This window comes from Monomorium pharaonis, chromosome 8 (assembly GCF_013373865.1).
Source record: "Monomorium pharaonis isolate MP-MQ-018 chromosome 8, ASM1337386v2, whole genome shotgun sequence".
Classification (NCBI taxonomy): Eukaryota; Metazoa; Arthropoda; class Insecta; order Hymenoptera; family Formicidae; genus Monomorium; species Monomorium pharaonis.
Genome location: NC_050474.1, coordinates 16,589,304 through 16,610,283, shown reverse-complemented (window position 1 = coordinate 16,610,283; position 20,980 = coordinate 16,589,304). Strand labels below are relative to the sequence as shown.

The window sequence follows — 20,980 nt, the reverse complement described above, 5'->3', positions numbered from 1 at the left end:
AATAGAATCAATTAAAAACAAGCAATACAAATAAAAATTTAAAAATGTTAGAGTCAATATTAATTTTTTTGACAAGTATGCAACGTATGTAGTCAAAATTTATAGTTTAGTTAATATTAATTATATTGTGATAAATAAAAATATATATTTATTTAAAAATGTATTTTTGTTTAAATATATTTAATAATTGATACTTTATGAATTTTTTTCTGTGTATTCAGTTAATATTTGTCTGTCAAAAATATATCTTTTTAATAATATTTATAAAAATATTTTAAAAATTTTAACAAAATCAGAATGTAATAAATCAATATTTTTATTTCCGGATTTCATTAAAATTTATACATCATCTATAAATTTTATAAAATTTATAATATCTATAAATATATATATATATAGTTTATAGACACCATAAAAGTATCAAGAATCTTGCAAGAATCAAGAATCAAGACAAGAAAGTTGACTGTCAAGATTAAGACATAGATTCTTGATATTAAAAAGTCAAGACAAGACAAGAACGTCGAATTCTTGTCTTGTCTTGAATCCATCATTTTTAATTTTTATATTTCCATTACATTTTTGTATTCAACAATTCTTCCAAAATCTTTCAACATAATTATATAATATGATATGTGTTCTCTTTGAAAAATTCACAGATCTAAAAAAAAATCTTTAAAAAGCTCTGAAAATATTTTTTATTATATAATATTTTTTAATTTGTACTTATGATTTTAAAGTATCATTTTTAATAGATCTAATTTTTTTCGTAGCAGTTTTTATAATATAATTTTTTAAATTTTGCTATAATAAAATTTTTCGTAAAACATGCAAAAATAAACATCTGACACAAGGAGTTCCAAAACCGTAACAATAGATAATAATACTACATTTTTCTTTTAACATGAGCCATCTGTACAAAATACAAGTTAAGGAGATGTTGGAATTGTCTGTTTTACCTATTGAACGCTAATTATTTTCAGACAAACTTGGCTCTTAAGTGATTTCAGAGAATTATAAAACCTTTTCCAGAATTAAAGTACAGACAATAACAAACCCTGCTAGATACAATTTTCATAGAATCATAGGAATCATTCGATAATCTGTCGACCTAATTAGACTTGTGGCCGGTTGCTTTTTTTGGCCGATTTTCTGGCACGAGTATCTCCGTTCCTCTCGTTTCGTAGCTTTCTGATTGCTTGTGAGAACATAAGGTAAAATGGAAGTGGGTTTGATTCGCAAGCTAAGTTTGAACAAACTTGATATACATATACACACGACGCACGTAACATTCACGTGCGCGCATGATTTTGAAAGTCAACACTACAGAAGTCGATAACAAAAGTATAATTCTAATTTTTTTTTCGTTTTTCGAATAAAATTGTCTATGTTTAATCTAACGTAATTTATCATTGTCTATACTTTAATTCTGGAGAAAGATTTATAATTCTGTAAACTTAATGAAAGATTTTTTCATCTGAAAATTCGTTTTACGTTTTTGCGAGCTTGGAAGCAGGACTGCCATGCAGGACCGTCTATGTGCGCTTCAGCGCTATGGACACAGCACGTGTCACATACGTTGCTCGAGCGCCAGAATTAGCAGTCCTGCTTGAAAATTATAAAAGAGAGTAGAGTAGAAGTGAGAAGAGTAGAAGTGAAAATTAGTTAAAAAGTACAAATTGGCTGCAAATCTAAATGCGATTAGGTCCTAGCTCATAAAATAAAGTTATATTATTATTAAGATCAGGGTTGTGTAAATTTCAAGATTATGTATTAGAATTATTAATATTATGTAGCTGAAGGGGAGAGAAGAAAAAACGGAATGACATTATTTGCCAAATGTAGCTGAGCGCGCGCGCGCGCGCGCGCGCGTGTGTGTGTGTGTGTGTGTGTGTGTTTGTGTGTATGCGCGCGCGCTTGGGTTCGAATTGCTCGGAAGCGCAGCACAGCCTGACATCGCATCATATAGGCGATCGACGATTCGGTCGAGCCACGCACCGTTTCAATAGAGACAGAGAATAAATAAAAAAGGATAGACGAAACGCCTATATTTTTTGTTTATTCTCACTCTATCGAGACAACAGTAGTAGGCAGAGAGGTAAAAGCCAAGTGCATTCGGCTCGCGATTCTCGCGTGCTGAGTTAGGACAGACCTGTAAGTTTGCAACTGTAACATTGTTCTAATTGTAAATTTTATAGTTCCACGTTATATTCCTAATTTGAATTCGTAAAAAGAGATAAACATAAAAGATTATTGCAACGTGATTACATGTAAAATTTGTTACTCTTTACTTTGTTTTTTGAAGTAGTAGTAGTAATGCCAGAGGCAGTCATCGTGAGTTGGCTATTTGCAAAAAAAATACTAGAAGTAATTGTCATGAGTTAGCTGATTTTTTATTTGCTACTAGAGGCGTACATCGTGAACTGGCTAGTTTTAAAAAAATGCCAAAGGCGTTTATCGCGAGCTGGCTATTTGCAAAAAAAATACTAGAAGTGATTGTCATGAGTTAGCTGATTTTTAATTTGCTACTATATAGAGGCGTACATCGTGAATTGGCTAGTTTTTAAAAAATGCCAAAGAGGTTTATTGTGAGCTGGCTAGTTTTTAAAAAATGTCAAAGGCGTAAATCGTGATGGATACAGCAACTTATTTTTTTTAAGGTATTTTATTCTTGTGTATTTTATTCACGTGTCTGCACCGCCCCCTTAACAATTGAGTTTGACAGTTTAAATATGAGCACGAAGTTCGAGATCAGGATATTTTAAGAGCACATAATTAGACAATCATTTTGATACCAAAGTCGATGCAATAACTAATTTTTTCAAAAACACTTTACTGCTATATGTTTATAAATTTGAAATTTGTTAAATTATTGTGGATTATCATCTTCGTCATAAAAAGGCAAAGAGATTCACATCAATCTGATATAGAACGCTTGGGAAGAAATGAGATACATTTATGACGTTTTGTCACCCAATATGATGTTTGAGATAAGTTCACCATTCTAGAATTAATACATTAAAAAAAAATAAACATATATGAAAATATGAAATCAAAGATAAATTTTTATTATTGAAATTCTAAAGTAATTTTTTAAACTAAATTATTTTTTATAATAATATTTATAAACATGTACTAGGTCATAGTTATAAATTATTATCATTTTTCCTAATATCAAGATAAAAATTAGTAACAATTTTTGTTCTCAAAATATATTCTTTGCATTAAAATACACAAATGTACATACAAAATTACAAGAAAGTAGAAGACAACGTTTCCACACAGCAAATTCTATATCAGAATATCTGTTGCATAGCAACAGTCAGTATAAAAATATTTTAAGAATTTTCCTGAAATATTTCCAAGATGATAAACAGTCATATTAATTTTATCTTAAATTTGGCTTTTATATTTATTCTAATTTTAAGTTCTCATATTTACAATAGGCAAAAATTTATCTTAAAATATGTTGTATCTTATTGGTTACAAAATATCTCAAAATAAACTTAAAACGAATGTTCTAGAAATATCCTTTTGTAGACAATACGTGATATCAAATATTTTTTTATTATTCAGGAGGAGTAAAAGGATAAACAATACATTATATCAAATAATGTCCTGCAAAATATTATGAGTACTTGATAATAAAATACTTTAAAATTAATTTAAAATTAGAAATACAAAAATATCTGATTATTATGTCTCAAATGCATTTTACTGTATGGATAATATTTACAAACTTTTACAATAAAAAGAACTTTTACAATACAAAGAAAATATTTCAAGCAAAATAGATATATCACAGAAATATCTTAAAGATATCTATATGTCAGAATATCTGTTGCGTAGCAATAGTCACTATCAAGATATTTTAAGTTTAATGTCTCTGAAATATCCCCAAGATGATAAAAATTCATAATAATTTTATTTCAGATATGATATTTGATTTTTAGATTTATTCTAACTAATGTTTAATTCTCGTATTTAAAATAGACTAAAGTTTTTCTTAAGATATGTTATAATTACTACTCTGTAAAGTATAACATCATATTTTTATTGACAACTATTAAGACTTATTCAGTTCACATAATATTTTTATTGATAAGTTATTTTTGATAAGATAATTATTTATTAAATATAATTATCATTCAATTATCAGTACACCAGGGTACTTTAATAACACTCTATAAATAAACAATCATAAGAAATTCATAAAAATATTTGCGTATTCTATAAAAAATCAATCAACGAAGAAATCAACATGACATTTCAACTAATCATTTAAACAGAAATAATAACGATAAATCACTATTTTCAGTATTTTTGCTTCTGCTGTCATTACATTTAGCGGGGTGCTATTTCTATATCCCATTGCTGTTTTAAGAGCCTTATTCTGTAATTTCTCGAGATTATCCCTCCCTTTCCAATCCCTTGAGTAATATACAAAGAGGTCGTATTCAAGAATAGATCTTATATAACTTTTATATACTAGTAGAGTATTTACTTCCATCCCCCATGACACCCTATTCATGTATCTAAGAACATTTATTGCCTTATTAACTCTAGCAGATATATTTTTTAAATGGTCACTAAATTTTAATTAGCTATCCAACGTTATACCCAAGAATTTTGCAGTTTTTACATTTCCTATTCTTAATTTCCCTATTCTACAGGATATGACATTATCACAAAGCTTTTGGCCATTAAAAACTAGAATGTTTGTTGTTAGTTCGATTTCTAAACCTAGCTTAGCGATATTATCGTACGTAATGTACCGATCGCTCTCTCTATCTTGGACTTGGTATTTTTCAAACTTCTTTCGGATGTGTAAACTGCTATACCATCAGCGTATTGCACAATTTCTATTCCTATCTCTATTTTTTGGATATATCTTTGGTGTAAATATTATAAACCGTAGGACTCAATATCCCTCCTTGCGGAACTTTTTTATTTACTAATCTCTTTACCGTGGAATCTTCGTCCAAAATAAAAGTCGTTTCTCTATTTCTCATCCATTCTTGTATATACACAACACTGTTCTACTTGGGGATCCCATCTGTTATAGTTTATTAATCACTATATCTGATTTGACATTATTATAAGCGGAGCGTACATCTAAAAAGGCAGCAACTGTATTACTCCCATCCAGTTTACTACATCCGTAACTAAGGCTGCGTTCCGATATTCACTGCCAGTACTGAATATCTATAGTTTACGTCATATACACTGTAGAATGAAAGAGAGAAAGAGAGAAAGGATCTTCTTCTCTCTTTCTCTCTTTCTTTATTTCTTATTCTTATTGCCTGTTGCCTGGTATTGTGTGATGGCCTTAATCCATGTTATGTGGAGTACCGTTAATGGTAATGCAAAAAGATAGAGAGCTTACATGGTAACATAAAAATCGGAATTGTGAATGTTGACATTATCGACATGATCATATTATCGATTTTTAGTTTCGTAAGTGATGGCGCAAGACTTCAAGAATTCGATCTCTCCAGTCTCGCCAATAATTCTATTTTATCGACCCCGATCAAATGTGACCGTCACTCTAGTATCCCCCTTGATGTATACGACAATTTCTAGAAACCTTTCACTTCGATGTAAAATGTTTTTGTTGATTTATAAAAATGCCTAACAGTGTTGTTTCGCAAACAGTGGAAGCAGTGGTTATGTACAATACACTGTCAATCTGAAAATCTATAATATGCTCTCTAAATCTTGTAGAGTGAAAAATCACTTGAAAATTACACAAGTTTAATTTTTACCCTACAGAAGTAAATATTGAGTTATTAAAATGACAAATTACTTGAAAAATTGTACAATCTTAATTTTTACTTTATCACAGTGACATTTCACTTTATGAGACAGTTATATTACGTAAATTATAGATTTTTCAGTATTTCAATACTGACAATGTATATTAAACACATGTGATTTGTTTTAGCGGCAAGTGTCGATTTGTTACATACTGATTTTATGTTTAAGTCGTACTCCGAAAAAAAAGAAACAGAAAAATTAAATCAAATAGTTCTAGGATGCTACAATGACCTAATAGGATTTCATAATTAATTCATTATAAATTATGTAATTTATAAAAAAAAATTAAAAGTTTATTTTCGTATTTGAAGAATTTTTCAGCTAATTTCATACAAAAATAAGCCATGGATACATAAATTATAGGTTTTATTTTTTATTAACATTATTTATTCAAACAAACGTTCTCCTTAGATAAAGTTCTCCTTAGCTACGTTTTCGAGAATTTACTTAATTTTCGAAAAATAAGGTGTCGATTTAAAAAGTTTATGTCAGTATCGGTGACTGTTCTTTATTTAATTCGCATCATTACACACGTATCATGACACGTCTTGTTATATGTACATTGACTTACGAGTGAGTAATTTTGTCATGACGATAAAATCGGAATTCTTTTAACTTGTTTGCCATTAAAAGAAATTAATAACAATGTTATTATACAAGCTAAGAAGCATATGTGATGCAGAATATGATCCAGGTATCGTATCTGTACATTTCAATAATGTGGCTACTTAAAAAACTCATCACATGCACAAAACACACCATCCAAAATTATATAAAAATTGCTTTCGATTTTTTATAATTGCTATTTTCATATGCTTTGTTTAAAAAATTTTTTTAACAAATTACAATTGAAATATTGACATTTATCGCTTTATTAATAGTGCATGAGTATTTTCTTTTCAGCTTATATTAACTCCATTCTTCTGATTTGAAAAATTGCTAGCATAATATTAATAATAATAATAATAAATGTATGACGTTAAATACGCAATGTATATAAAACATAAATCAAAATGATATATTATGACAAATATAGGTTTGCTCATGCAAATCATGATAAGTGCACATCACGTTAAAGTGCGCAGACTTTCAATTCTTAGTAATTTAATTGAAGATAAATGACGAGAAACAACTTGATAATCAGTGATACATGTCAATGTAATTATACAGCTTTAAAAATAACGGAAAAAAACACATCTCTCATGTGTGTGTGTGTGTATGTGTGTGTGTGTGTGTGTGTCCGTGCACTATATAACAAAAAAATAAAAATATTTTTAAGAATCGTTAAGAATTCTTCATAACAAGTTATTATATTAACATATGTGAGAAATGTACTCAAATTATAGTATATTTAAAAAATTTAAATGTGACAAATAAAAATATATTATTCAAATTTTATGTTTAATAACAATCTTTGGATATTTAAAAAAAAGATAATAAAATAAGATATTTCAGCCTTTAAGCGATTTGAATTAACACCGATACACCGATGTAACACCCACTCCCTTCCCTCGAATATGTTCTAAAAATATCTCATGCTATTACTATTTTCTAACAACTAATGTTGCACTTAGACAACTAGATAATAACTTTGATGAAAGTTATTTAGATAAAAAAAATAAATGCATTTTAGATAAGACAAAAATTATTTAATTTATACCCATAAATAAAATAAAAATAATTTAATTTATCTAGATAACATTATTATATATAATTTTAAGATAATATCGCTAGCGCACAAAAAAGATTTCTTTAAATTTAAAACCGTTAAAATTAAAAAACCGTTTTGTTCAACTATTCCAAAGCATATATTTCTTTGTTTCTAATAAATTTTACTAAATCTAAAAAAATGTATATAAAATTTATTAAAATCAAAGAAATATGTGCTTTGGAATAGTCGAACAAAACTGTTTATTAAATCTAAAGAAATCTTTCTTTCTATGTGTAAAATAATTTAGTTTAGAATATAACAATATATTCATAATATATTAATAATATTCATAAATATATAAAAAATGAATAATGGTTTTGTGGTAAAATCTTGATGTCAAATAATAATTTTCGTGTGAATTTCGTTTACAATCTCCAACTCTTTCGTAAACTGCACGCATATTCATTAGTTTTGAAACAGAGTTCTTGACTGAACTCGAAATATGTAATCTCACAAATTAAATTGATGACGAACTTAATAATATTTATGCTCATGAGCATTTAAATAAAACACTGTAAAAAATTTATTGCAAAAAAATAATATTTTAGTCAAAATTCGGAACTAGATCTCTTTATATTCTATGGACATCTTATCAGTTTGATTATTATTGAAGCACATGGTGATATTCATCCCAATAACCAATATGTGTTAGACAAATGTTTTTCTTTCACTTAAATATGAGAAAAACCAATGCCGATCTGCGACGACTCTTGATGTCTAATAATAATTCGTTACAGATAAAAGTTAGTAAATAAAAATCATACAAAAATTATTATTAGGCTTCAAGATACACCGCAAACTACTGCTGCAGGACCAATTAACTTTTCTTATATTTATGTTAAACAGTTTCATATTGTGTGCTTCTAATCTCACTTATTATTGATACTTAATATATTCACATATCTTTTTATTTATAAATCTATATCTTTTAATAATAGTTCCTCAAATAATTTTATGTGTAACAAAACAGGTTCCTCTTTTAATTTCAATCAATACGCAAATAAAAATAAAAATTGAAAAATATAGAAGAAATATAAATCACGTTATGAGCGACAAAATTTCTAGATAAGAGTTTTCAAACCATTTATAGTTTCGGAGCAATTTTGACATTGCACCACTACTTTCTGATTCGTGCAATCCGTTGTTATTCTGTAAAAAAATCTGTTGTAATATATGGTAACTTGGAAAACAAAACTAAAGAAACTTTATATATACTTTATATATACTAATATTATTGTTTATATTAAATTTAGATAATTTGAACAAGATAACACTTCTTTTATTTAAAAAAAAGATTGAGAATAATGCATACATTTTAATCTAGAGAAGATAAAGACTTCTTTATCTTTGGATAATTTTATATAGATAACGGTAAATACTGACAACGATTTTGCGTTCACAATGGCGATCAATGGAACATATCTGCACGTCGGTAAACACGTCACGGCTACTAAATTACTTAACAAACGTGTGTGTGTATTTACTCTTAAATTATAATATAATGACGTGTGATTCATGTGCATTGTGTGTTGTCAAATTGGGTCCTCTTCCTCCACCGCGCAAATACGTGGAATTCTGATACTCCCCTTCACATATCTGAAATGTAAATTGCAACAAGGTCCATTTTCTTCCTATAAATTAATATAAATTTTTTGCCCGCATTATACCTGTGCACGAAACAGTAACGATATAAGCTGACATTAGTGAATCAGACTGCGATATCAGACGGAGGTATCTCCTACTTCGAGGTAAAAAATAAGCTTTTTTACTTAAAGGGAAACAGTTTTAAAAAGCTGCTACAAATAGCCTAAATTTTTTTTAAGAAAAAAGCAATAAATTAAATAAAGTTTTTTTCGTTAAATAACATATACTTTTACTGACATTAAAACATTTATCATGTTGATTTATAAATAATGGCTGTAGCAACTATCAACGCAAATCGTGTTTATTAAAACACACTTTACAGTGATCACGTTTGCGTGGCATATTTCACACAATATTTTGAAAGCAAAAATGCTCTGAAAATCTTAAAGAGCAAATTTAAATTTTGTTTTTCAAAGCTTTTTGGATTTATTCATTTTTAAGAAAACAATAATTGTTTCAAGCAAAGAACGTGATTCTTATTAAAATTTGAGGCTGTTTCGGTCAATCAAAAAACAAAAATATTTTCACTCTAAAATTCTACGTAAAGAATATGATTGATATAATACAGGAAATACTAATAATTCGAGTCAAATGGATCAAATAGTTTTTGAGATATCGTGGCCATTGATTTTGAAAACATTATTTTAAGCATTCTCTGGCGGATGGAATGTGTGTGGAACTTATTTTCTTCTTTTCTATATTAATCGTCAATTAATCGTTAGAAACAAATAATGAACGATATCCGTTCTGTAACTCCTTGTAATACAGGAGTACAGAGAAAAAAATAAACGTTTCTATTTTAAAACATTATTTAACGGCACAAATTATATATTATTGTATTACAATAAAAATCAGTGCTGTTAGATTATAGGATATGTATTATATGTATATGTATGTACACTCAATCAGCCCCTGCGCTGAATGCACACGTATATATGCTTCATGTCCTATGCATATATCATTATACTGCACGTAGTAATGAATCCCAGGTTCACTTTTTATGAAACTTGACAACATTAAAAATTATAAAGCTATATTAATCCTTATCAAATTTTAATAAAATTTGATTTACACGGTCTATACAGTTAATACTTTAAAAAAATACAAGAAAAAATCTTTTTAATTAAAAAATTTTGATTTTTAATCCACTCTGTTTTTAAATAAAAAAAACCGCGGGATATAAAACACAACAACAATGTATAAATATTATCTGCATTTTATCATAGATATTTATTAAACTACAGTTTGCTTGTAAATGCATTATTACAAGTTTTATTTTTAAATCAGAGCGAGTTTCAAATAGTTGTTGAATTGAAAAATATTCCATGTTAAAAGTAAAAAATAAAATATTGATACAATTTTTGAAGTGAGAAAAATGTCCATTTAACAAACTACATCACGATTGTCTGTAGTATGTCTTTATTACATGATGAACAAGTAATTTATTTGTTGCATCTAATAGAATTTTATTCGTATTTTCTCAAATTTAATGTTTTGTAAATTCGAACGAGTTACAAGTAAATATAATAATCGTAATTTCGAAAATTCACAATTTTTTCTCTGATAATTTTTAACACGAACGTACTATTCAATTTATAGTTTATCTCTCTCTCTCTCTCTCTCTCTCCCTCCTCCTCTCTCGCTTGTTTTTTTATTTATCTTTTTGATAAAAAAATTCTCTAATATTTGCTGAATATATAAGCAGTATCAACAATATTTATTCGTGGCTTTTTCAAAGATCGATCACAAATCCTTGAAGAGTAAATCCTAGATTAATTAATTCACATAGTGTGAATCCTGCTTGGAGCCAGAAGACGAAGAGTCGGATGACGTCACACCACGTGTGTCTTCTTCGTCAACGAATGTTTCTGGCCACACGCGATGAGTTTCTCGATTAGTGCATATAGTGCGGTCGTAGTTATGCTATCTTTTCGGCTGTGCCGAATGGGACGTGTCGAGAACACGATCGTATTGCGAATCCGAGATTCCCTGTTCGCTTAAGATGATCTGTCCTGGTGATAAAACAAATCAATTGGTGCCTACGTGTTCTTTATCAACATACAAACGTCGTCGAAATATCGATTACCACGAAATATTAAAGCTTCACGTTTTTATCCACATCTCAGGTAATATGTATTTGAAAAAAGTTCAAGTCTAGAATGTATAATATTTATTATCAAAATGCTTTTCACATTAAAATATATCATTTTTATATGTACGGCAGATATGGGAAAGTTTGGAAACTTTCTTCAAAGAATCTTCTTTATGCAACGATTGTTGAAAAAGATCTATGTTGAAAAAAGATCCGTGACGCAAGTATAATCAAAAGTAATCCTATGTTATAGCCGTGCAAAGGAATTCACTTTATTTAACGGCAAAAAAGAATAAAAAAAGAACTTGATTAAGTAAAGAAATTTTTTAATTGCCTCAAAATTATCTCAGTTTGTTCTTCATGTAATTTTTATCTGTGATCTAAAATAGTGATCTGTAGTGATCTGAATTTGTCGTTTCATTCGTGTTTTGTGCGTATGATGTTTACATCCATTAATATAATACAATTAAACGAAATTTTTACTCTTTGATCGCTATAGCAAAAACTTATCGTGAATAAGCGATAATATACTTTTACGTGAAACTACACACGTAGTTTTTAAAATAATTCTTTAATAAATAAATAATGCATAAGTAATTATATTGTTTCATTTAATATAATATATCGTGTTTAATAGAAAGTTATTCATCTTTCAACACATCTTAAAACAAAAATTTAAAATTGAAAACAATGCTAAAGAGTTGTTGCAATAATAGCATTTTTATTTTTAATAGCATAAATAAAATCTTTACATAAAAATTCTAAGAAATAATTCTGTAAAAATAATTACAATTCTCATGATAAATCAAAATTATATCACGACAATTTTAATTTGATATAAAAATTATTCTTAATGTTATCAATATCAAATAACGAGATGCATATATATGACAAGCTATTTTAACTTTTTAATAACATGAAAGTTAAAAACCAATATTCTACAGTTTATATTGAATAACTCAAATCCACAGCTGTTAAATTAATGACATAAAAATTTGACAAATTAAAATTATGTCAACAAAATAAAAATTATTTTTATTTTAGTTTAGACATAATTCACTAAATTATTATGTATAATGTAAGAAATAATAAAATCTCGGAATTACTATTAAATGAAATTGTTATGCCGCGACATAATAATAATTTGATACAAATTAAAATTATGTTGACATAATATAATAACTAAATAACAATTTCATGAATTAAATTTAGCTCGCGACATAATAAAAATTCAGAATTATTTTTATGTATTAGTGTATTACTTATGTGCGCAAATGTAATTGCATTTTATGTGTGTATCTTGTTATAATTTACGTTGATCAAGAATATTTTTTGTGTTACATTTCTTCAGGAGACAAGTCAACGATTGATTATTATTGTAAACTATCTCATTGTTTATTAAAATTTATTAATATACATTTTACAATATATATTTGTTCATGTAAGGATAGTCACTTGGAAATGATTGCAACGGGGGTTTCTACACAGGTCAGTTAAACACGTGAGCGAGAGGAACAAAATGTAATTACATTATAAGATTTATGAGAATACCATTGAAAACAACAGCGTACAACCGATAATATAATAATTTAAAAACTGGACAAAATAATAATTCAACAGTTGGAGTTAAAAGTTTCTCAATTCAAGTTTCAATATTCAGGATGTGTTATCTGTCTCCGCAAAGTAAATTGATATTGAAAGTATAGTAATATTTCTAATTTAAATATTTATATATAAAAGTCATGTAAATAACATTATATTTTAACACATTCAAGATACCGCGATCGTCATGTATTATCATTATCTTTTCCTGCAGGATTACCATTAATAAAATCTCTTCTTACGCAAAGGATAATAGCAATTAATATTTATTATATATAACTTAAAAATATGCATGCTACTTGTACGTATTAATCTGCCAAATCTGTACCTCCGATAATCTGATAAAACCAACACAATGGTTACGGCTTCCTCATCGAATGTCAACTATGATCTATGCGGGTCTATACAAGAAATAGTTAGTAAAAAAAATCTTGTAAACGTATTAATAACACATTTTCATAGTTTATTTATTCACTTCATCTTTGTTATTAAACATTGAATTATTTTTAAAACAAGTTAACAAAAAATATCAATTTTTTGTGTTCTTAGTATTAAAAATTGTTTATGCAAAGTTTTATTACAACTCTAAGTTCTATTGGAAGCAATTCTAAGCTTAATTTACTGTGAATATTAAGATGGTCAAATTTCTTTATACTAAATTAAAATTATGTCGCAACATAATTTATAAATTAAGAAGAATCATTCTTTTTGACAATTATTTTTTTAACTTTTATAAACATTTCCTTTATGCTTAAAAAATAAAGTAATTTGTCATAGATTACCTATATAAGATTAAGGGGCAATTAAGTTTATTGCAAAATGTGCTTATTATATTGTCGATTGTATGTTATTATTTTCAATGGTATTCTCATAAATCGTACAATGCAACGTTTTGTTCCTCCCGCTTAAGTGTTTAACTGACATGTGTCGAAACTCTCGTCGCAATCATTTTCAAGCGACTATGTGTCCTTCCATTAATGAACATGATATAAAATCTATATTTTAGTACATAATGAAATGGTCTACAATAATAATCGATCGTTGATTTGTGTCCAACTTATCTCTTGAAGAAATGCAGTAGCATAAAATAACCTTGATCAATGTAAACTATAACAAGACACACATATTAAATGCAATTACATTTGCGCACGTAGTTAACATAATATCATTATAAACAATATATATTGTTTGTAAATTTAATTAAAAAATATTTTATTAAAATTAAACAAGTCTCTAAAATTAAATTTACAAAAAAACAAAAAATTTTTTAATCTTTAAACCATTTATTATATAAATTTGATAATTTTTTCATAGATGTAATAAATAAGAACAAACTTGTAAGCTTTCGTTAATATTTTTAAGATCTATTAAATAATTTCTAAATATGTTTATATTTGCAGAAATTTTATATTTATTACTTGTTTATCATAATATTTCATAGATTTCTCTTTTTATAATATTAAAATGATAAAGATGAAAAGGAAAAACTATTAAAAGTTTAAAGGAAAAAAATTCTTTTAATTTTTTGTTTACAAAATTTTAGAAATTGTTCTTAACAAAAATATCCTTTTTTATCTCTTTGTATAAATATGATAATATTTCTTTGATAATATAAAATAAAAGGTGTAAGGTATAAAGATAAAGTTTTACAATTTAATTAATATTTAAAACACCTATGTATAAACATTTATATATACAATAAACATTTTTTAAATCTCTACATTTATTTTTACGAAAATTTATATTTACCCATTTATACTTATATTTTTTGTTTAATGCTGAAACAAAATTATTTACGATGTAACACTATTAACAACTACTAATAAAAAGAATAATTTAGAGCCATAATTAAATTTAAAAAATGGATTGTTAAATTTTTGTATAAAACATTACAATTATTTATAGTATACAATGTTATAATTTAATATCTTTTATCTCCTTGTTTAATTAATATTGAATAAAGTTATTTAATAAATAACGCTTTAATTTCAATATTAGCTTTCATATTCCTTTCTTTCGTTCATAGATGTTAGTTTTTAAATTACAGACATGCGATCGTATTTCCTTTGGCTAGCCTTGGCGCATTATGTTATCGCTAATCCAGTCAAAGCACATCAGGTGAGTAATATAATATAATAATATCGAAACTTTTACAATTTATTGTAATAACAAATGTTGAATATTAGATTGGAATGTAAACAATGTAAGAAATAAAAAGAAATGGCATTTCTCGATCAAAAATCTTGATGAATCTATGCTAATCATAATTTTATATCAATTATTTATTAAATGTATTTTTCAGTTCTATTTACCATATGTCCCAGTAATCAAATTGACATGATACCCATTATAAAATAAAGAAATTCCAACTTTAAAACTCAACAGGGGTATTTTATTAATATTTTTCACGATACGTGTTTTACAGTTTTTTAAAGATTTATAGCATTATTATCTGATAAATCTGATAATAAAATAATTTAAGATATTATTTTCAACTTTAGTTTACAATTGCATTTCAAGTCTAGCAAATTAGCACAAGCAATCTATAAAACTAAAAAGTATATTTAATAATTGATGTATAAAATATAAAATTAATAGTATCATTTCGACTGAGAAAAAATATTTCTCTAATATTTAACTTATTAATATTACGATAAGTTTTACTTTTATTTCACGTATTGTCGTATATTAATTTAAGCAAGAAAAGCTTTATCTCTTTTGAAATAAACTATCTATAATAATACATTTCAACTGGTTATATCAAACTAGTTTTAAACAATTAGATAATTTGATCGATTTTAAACCTGATTTCATTTTACGACTTTTAATTTCATTGCATTATATTTTCTTTAATTTCGAGAATTAAGATAAAAAAAAATAAAAATTAAAAATGACATTTAAAAACGAACTCAAAAACTAAAATTTTATTAAATTGTAATAAAATTATTTATAATAGTATGAGTAATTGTGTGCATTTTGGTATTTACTGAAAATAATTGTAAAAATATTGTTTATTATAAGTCTTTTTTTCCTATTACTAAAAAAGAGTTTAAAAATTACGCGTATTTATATAGTACAAATATATAATATTAGAAACTATATTATCGTTAATATTTAATATGTAGTTGCATGGAATCATCGCTACGTAAAAATAATACTATGCATCATGTTGAGTCTTCCATGTTTAAACCAACACTGAAAAAAGTTTTATTGAATTATTTGAAAGTTTGGTAGATTCTGGTTGAACTTATCAGATTTCCAATTAATTTAATAAGACTCTTTTTCAGTAAAGAATTTCTTGGTTTTACCAGGTGTAAACTTTCTATTTTATGATTACATTCACACTATAATATATTTTTTAGTTAAAAATTTTTTTTCTTTAAAACAAACTGTAAATTAAATTAGAGCTATAAAAATTGAAATATATTATCAAAGATGTATTTTTATAGACATAAATATATACCTAACACACAAAAAAGAGAGAGAGTCAAAGTGAACATTATATTCTTTAGCCGATTCAAGCAACTAGTAACTCTACCGCCATCGGATGTTGCGCCTGCTCGTTCGAGGATACGCGATATATGAATTATGTTTGTGGTGATGTCAATGCTTTTATGACATTAGTTCAACATGCAATATCCTCTAGATGCGACATCGCTGATCCTTGTCGACGTTTGGGTAGAGACGAACCACCGAGCGAAAATGAATGGTAAGCGATATTAAAAAAAAAGGATCAAGTTTTAATATCAATTTTGCTCAACTTTTTAATATGTTATTCTACTCCCTCTTGCTTCCTTCTATTAATTCATAGTAAAACAACTATTGTCAACATGCAACAGTTTACAAGTAATCATTATTTAAACAATTTTTTGTGTATTTTACGTACACTCAAAATTGATTGCTAACTTTTGTACCTGGACCTATTTAGAATCTCTCTACATTCCGTGCAAGTGTCTTAACTAGTTCGAGACATTTGGTAATATTTATCACAATATGATGATATGATAATATGACTTAAAATATATTTGTAATAACTTAATATATAAATATCATAGTCCATAGTTAATTTTTGACTTGTAGTATTGTATTTTAATAAGTTTCTCAATGTTTATCACATAAATACAAATAGTCTATCTTTTATAAAAAGTTACAGATTGTTCTATATCGCATTTAAAAGTAATATAAATAATTTTATAAGTCTTTTAAGAATTTGAGATAAAGAGTTTATGTAAAGTTTTATGTTAATGCAGAAAATTAATTGTTTTATAAACAAAATTTATTTACTTATTTATAAAAATTTAAATTTAAAATTGCAATAAAATTTGCACGAATCATCTCAAATAAAGTATTTATACAAAAAAATTATTTACAATGTAAGTTTGCAATTAAATTGACAAACAATTTAATAGGTTTGATGCTTACAAGCATGTAAGATTCTTTCGCGAAAAGATTAAAATAAAAGCTTCAAACAATGATTTTTCTCTGTGGATTATGACAAAAGTTGTTTTATCTTAAATTAGTGAGAAAGATATAGAGTAATATATTAAAAGTTTCTCATATAAGATATTAAGCTTAAAAGATATTAAAGCTTAATTCTTTTCCCATGTCTTTCTTCAAATCCTTTCCGTAAATTTCCATGTATAATATAATGCAAGAATATTTCTATTTTGTATATATTCTATTCTTCTAATCATAAAAAAATGATTCATGTTATCGTCTTCAGGTTCGACTTTATAATTGTCGGCGCAGGTGTAGCTGGACCAATAATCGCAAGAAGATTAAGCGACAATGATCCATGGCGAAAGATTTTGCTGATTGAAGCTGGCCCTGAAGAACCTAGTATGACAGCTATACCAGGGTTTGCATTCCATGCTATAAATACGTCCCTCGATTGGAACTTTAAAACGGAACCAACAATACCACACCCTACCGCCTGTTTAGGTATAAAATATCATTTTTTATAATTTATGAGCTATCGTGCTGTAATATTAATTAACGTAATTAATATTACGGAAACAGTTTTCAAAGTTTGTAATAATAACACAAAGATTTAATTTTTTCAATTTTCTAAACGTTTCAGATCAAAATCCAAATAATTAAATAGAAAATTAAAATACATTAGTTATTTACTATTTGTACTATTATTTAACGATATCATATCACATGTACATCCCATAAATAAAGCAACATTTCAGGAAAGTTAATTACAACATTGTGAGTGTCGCATCATCGTTTTAAAACATAGATTTAATATTAAAAAGACATTGTAAAAATCTAATGTTCATTGAATTAATATTGGTTTGTAAAACATTCTCCTTCATCTCCACACTTGTGTCGTACCATAGGCACGTCATCTCACGATACGCATATGGTAAATCTCGCAAACATTACCGATATTTTATCGTCATCTCACGACACACATACAATAACTCTCGACACTTTATCGCTTTGGTAAATCTAATCTTGGCTAACCTGTCAATTTATACTTAAGAACCATATTTCGATGCACAGATAACAAAAATAGTGTGTAACATGTGCGGATCAGTTATTCCCATGAGGGAATAACTGATTTGCCTACCCATTTGCCTACGGTTTGCCTTCGACTTGTGCGTCCATTCCTCGCACTCGTGGAAAATAGCCGATTTTCCGCACTTGTTATTCAATGTATTATTTTTTAAATATTGTTTTAATATTTATTTATTTATCGTATTTGCAATTTATATACACACACATGCGCGCGTGCACATAAACACACTCATACGGGTAAACGCTTTCTAAACTTGTGCCGAATAGTCAACTTCCCGCATTCGTATATAACATACTATTTTGTGACTCGTCATAAACCCGTTTCTACCAACGTAGATTAACTTTAATCTCGGTTTAATTTACTTGTTATTTCATTTTAGTTCCAAAAATTAAAAAAAGGTAAAGAATTAATTAAGAGATTAAATTAATCTACGTTGGTAGAAATGGACCATAAACAAAAATATTTCAAACAATAGTTGCACTTTGGAGGTTACACGATAAAAATACGCTTAAATAATCTTTTTAAAGTCAGATCAAGGTAATTTTAAATTTTTTAAATAGATCCCTTTATTTTTCATGTTATATTTTTGTTAACTTCAACATCTTTTTAAAACACTGTAATAAAGTATTTCTTATTACTTTCCAAATTATGAGACTTGAAAATAAAAGATTAAATACTTTAATTAAAAAATTAAAGATTAATTTAATAATTAATTACGAAATAAAGAATAATTTATTATCTCCGAATCGATCATCTATAGGCACTGACATCTATACAAATAGATAAATTGCTCTAAAAAATGCTTATTTTGGGGGATGTGAAAGCTCTTTCCAAAGTGTTTTCACGTATAACTCTTAAAAAATTAAGAGATTCATACAAAAGACGTTTAAAGATAAAATTTTTTGAGAATTATTTTGCGTAATGTTTTTCTTAAATTTTTATTTATTCTTCGTCAACAATCTTCAAATATTTTTTATAACTATTCTTATATTGCTAAACGTGTTTTTTCTTCATATGATAATCCTATGTAATATTCTCCTAAGAGTTAAAAATAAGAGTTGAGGCTAAATTTTTTATGTCTTCGCATTTCAAATTAAAATAAGATTCTGAGAGTTTTTGAGGTTACTTTCTTCATATCTGAAATCATTTATTTTAGATTCGCAAAAATTAGCAACGAGAAAAAACTCATATTATTCTTGTAAACTCATATATACATACATATATATATACATGCTTAAGACAAAATTTGTCGCACAAAAACGAAACTTTAATAAACTAACATCATAATTTTTTTGTTTAGAAACAGGCGGCGTTTGCACTTGGCCAAGAGGCAAAATGGTCGCCGGTACTGGCGCTTTGCACGGTATGATGTACATCCGAGGTCATCCTGAACACTACAATCGCTGGGCGCGAGAAGGTAATGTGGGTTGGTCCTATAGCGAGATCAGTCATTATTTTGAACGAGTGGAGAATCCAATTGACCCAACAATCTTATCAGACAAACATAGAAGCCTAAAAGAAGACGGACTAATAAATATTCAATATTATCCACACAAACCGGATTTCGTGGATGTCCTATTGGCTGCTGCAGGTGAACTAGGTTATAGAACCTCTCAGTTAAAAGAATACAACCAAACCGGCTTCATGATCGCACCAATGACGATTAAAAACGGTATGCGTCTCACGACTTCGAGAGCATATCTGAGACCTATTCACGATCGCAAAAATTTACGAGTGCTGACGAATGCTCAAGTCACTAAAATCTTGATTAGTCCGTGGGAACAAAGGGCTTATGGCGTAGAACTGGTGGATAGAGATGGTCACAAGAGGGTGGTGAAATGCGATAAAGAAGTGATCCTGACGGCCGGTGCCATCGGCTCGCCACACATCCTTATGAATTCTGGCGTGGGACCCCAGAAAGATCTCACAAAGTTTGGTATTAAAGTATATAAAGATCTGCCGGTCGGCAAGAATCTGCATAATCACGTGTCCGTTGGAGTGCCTATGAGCATCAGGGACACCCCATATGAGATCTTGACCATGGAGGCCGTGAACAAATATCTAGAGAACAAGACGGGTCCATTAGCCAGTACCGGTATCACTCAAGTTACCGCTTTCTTCGAGAGCAGTTACGCGATTAATGGCATACCCGATATCCAAGTTTTCTTTGACGGTTTCAGCCCTAGTTGCTCGAAAACTGGTCTACCCAATGAGTGCGCTAATGGTAAAATTCAGTCCGATTGTCCAGACAGAAGACAGATCGTAGCGAGACCTACTGTAGTTTACGGGGAAAGTCGAGGTGATTTGAAACTCCGCTCAAATAATCCATTGGATCCACCCTTAATATATCCAAATTACTTTAAAAACGAGAAAGACCTGACAATTTTGCTCGAAGGTATCAAAAAGATTAGCAAGCTTGTTGACACATCTGTTATGAAAAAGTGGGACCTTCGCTTAGAACAAGTGAAAAGTACATTATGTAGCAAGTAAGTAAAACCTTTGTTTGCATTTCTTTCTCAAAGTCATATTGAGAATTGAAAGTCATATTAATAACTTTAACTATAATAACTTTATTTTATTTACAACATGT

General features: G+C 27.7%; 2 protein-coding genes across 5 annotated transcripts in view; one reads left to right on the top strand and one right to left on the bottom strand.

Moving 5' to 3' along the window:
* Positions 1–20,980, bottom strand: part of LOC105837411 (flotillin-2) — a 193,132-nt gene that overhangs the window by 51,534 nt on the left and 120,618 nt on the right. The window lies entirely within an intron of this gene.
* The window catches only part of LOC105837234 (glucose dehydrogenase [FAD, quinone]), a 21,171-nt gene continuing 959 nt past the window's right edge, over positions 769–20,980 (top strand). The window contains exons 1-5 of one of the 3 annotated variants that reach the window (XM_036291243.1): positions 769–2,151; positions 14,911–14,981; positions 16,376–16,572; positions 17,587–17,804; positions 19,691–20,876. In XM_036291243.1, coding sequence (XP_036147136.1) covers positions 14,913–14,981; positions 16,376–16,572; positions 17,587–17,804; positions 19,691–20,876 — 1,670 coding nt within the window. In that variant the 5' untranslated portion in view covers positions 769–2,151; positions 14,911–14,912. Of the gene's footprint in view, positions 2,658–14,593; positions 14,982–16,375; positions 16,573–17,586; positions 17,805–19,690; positions 20,877–20,980 lie in introns of those variants that run through there. The other 2 variants (XM_036291241.1, XM_036291242.1) reach the window with 2 other exon arrangements.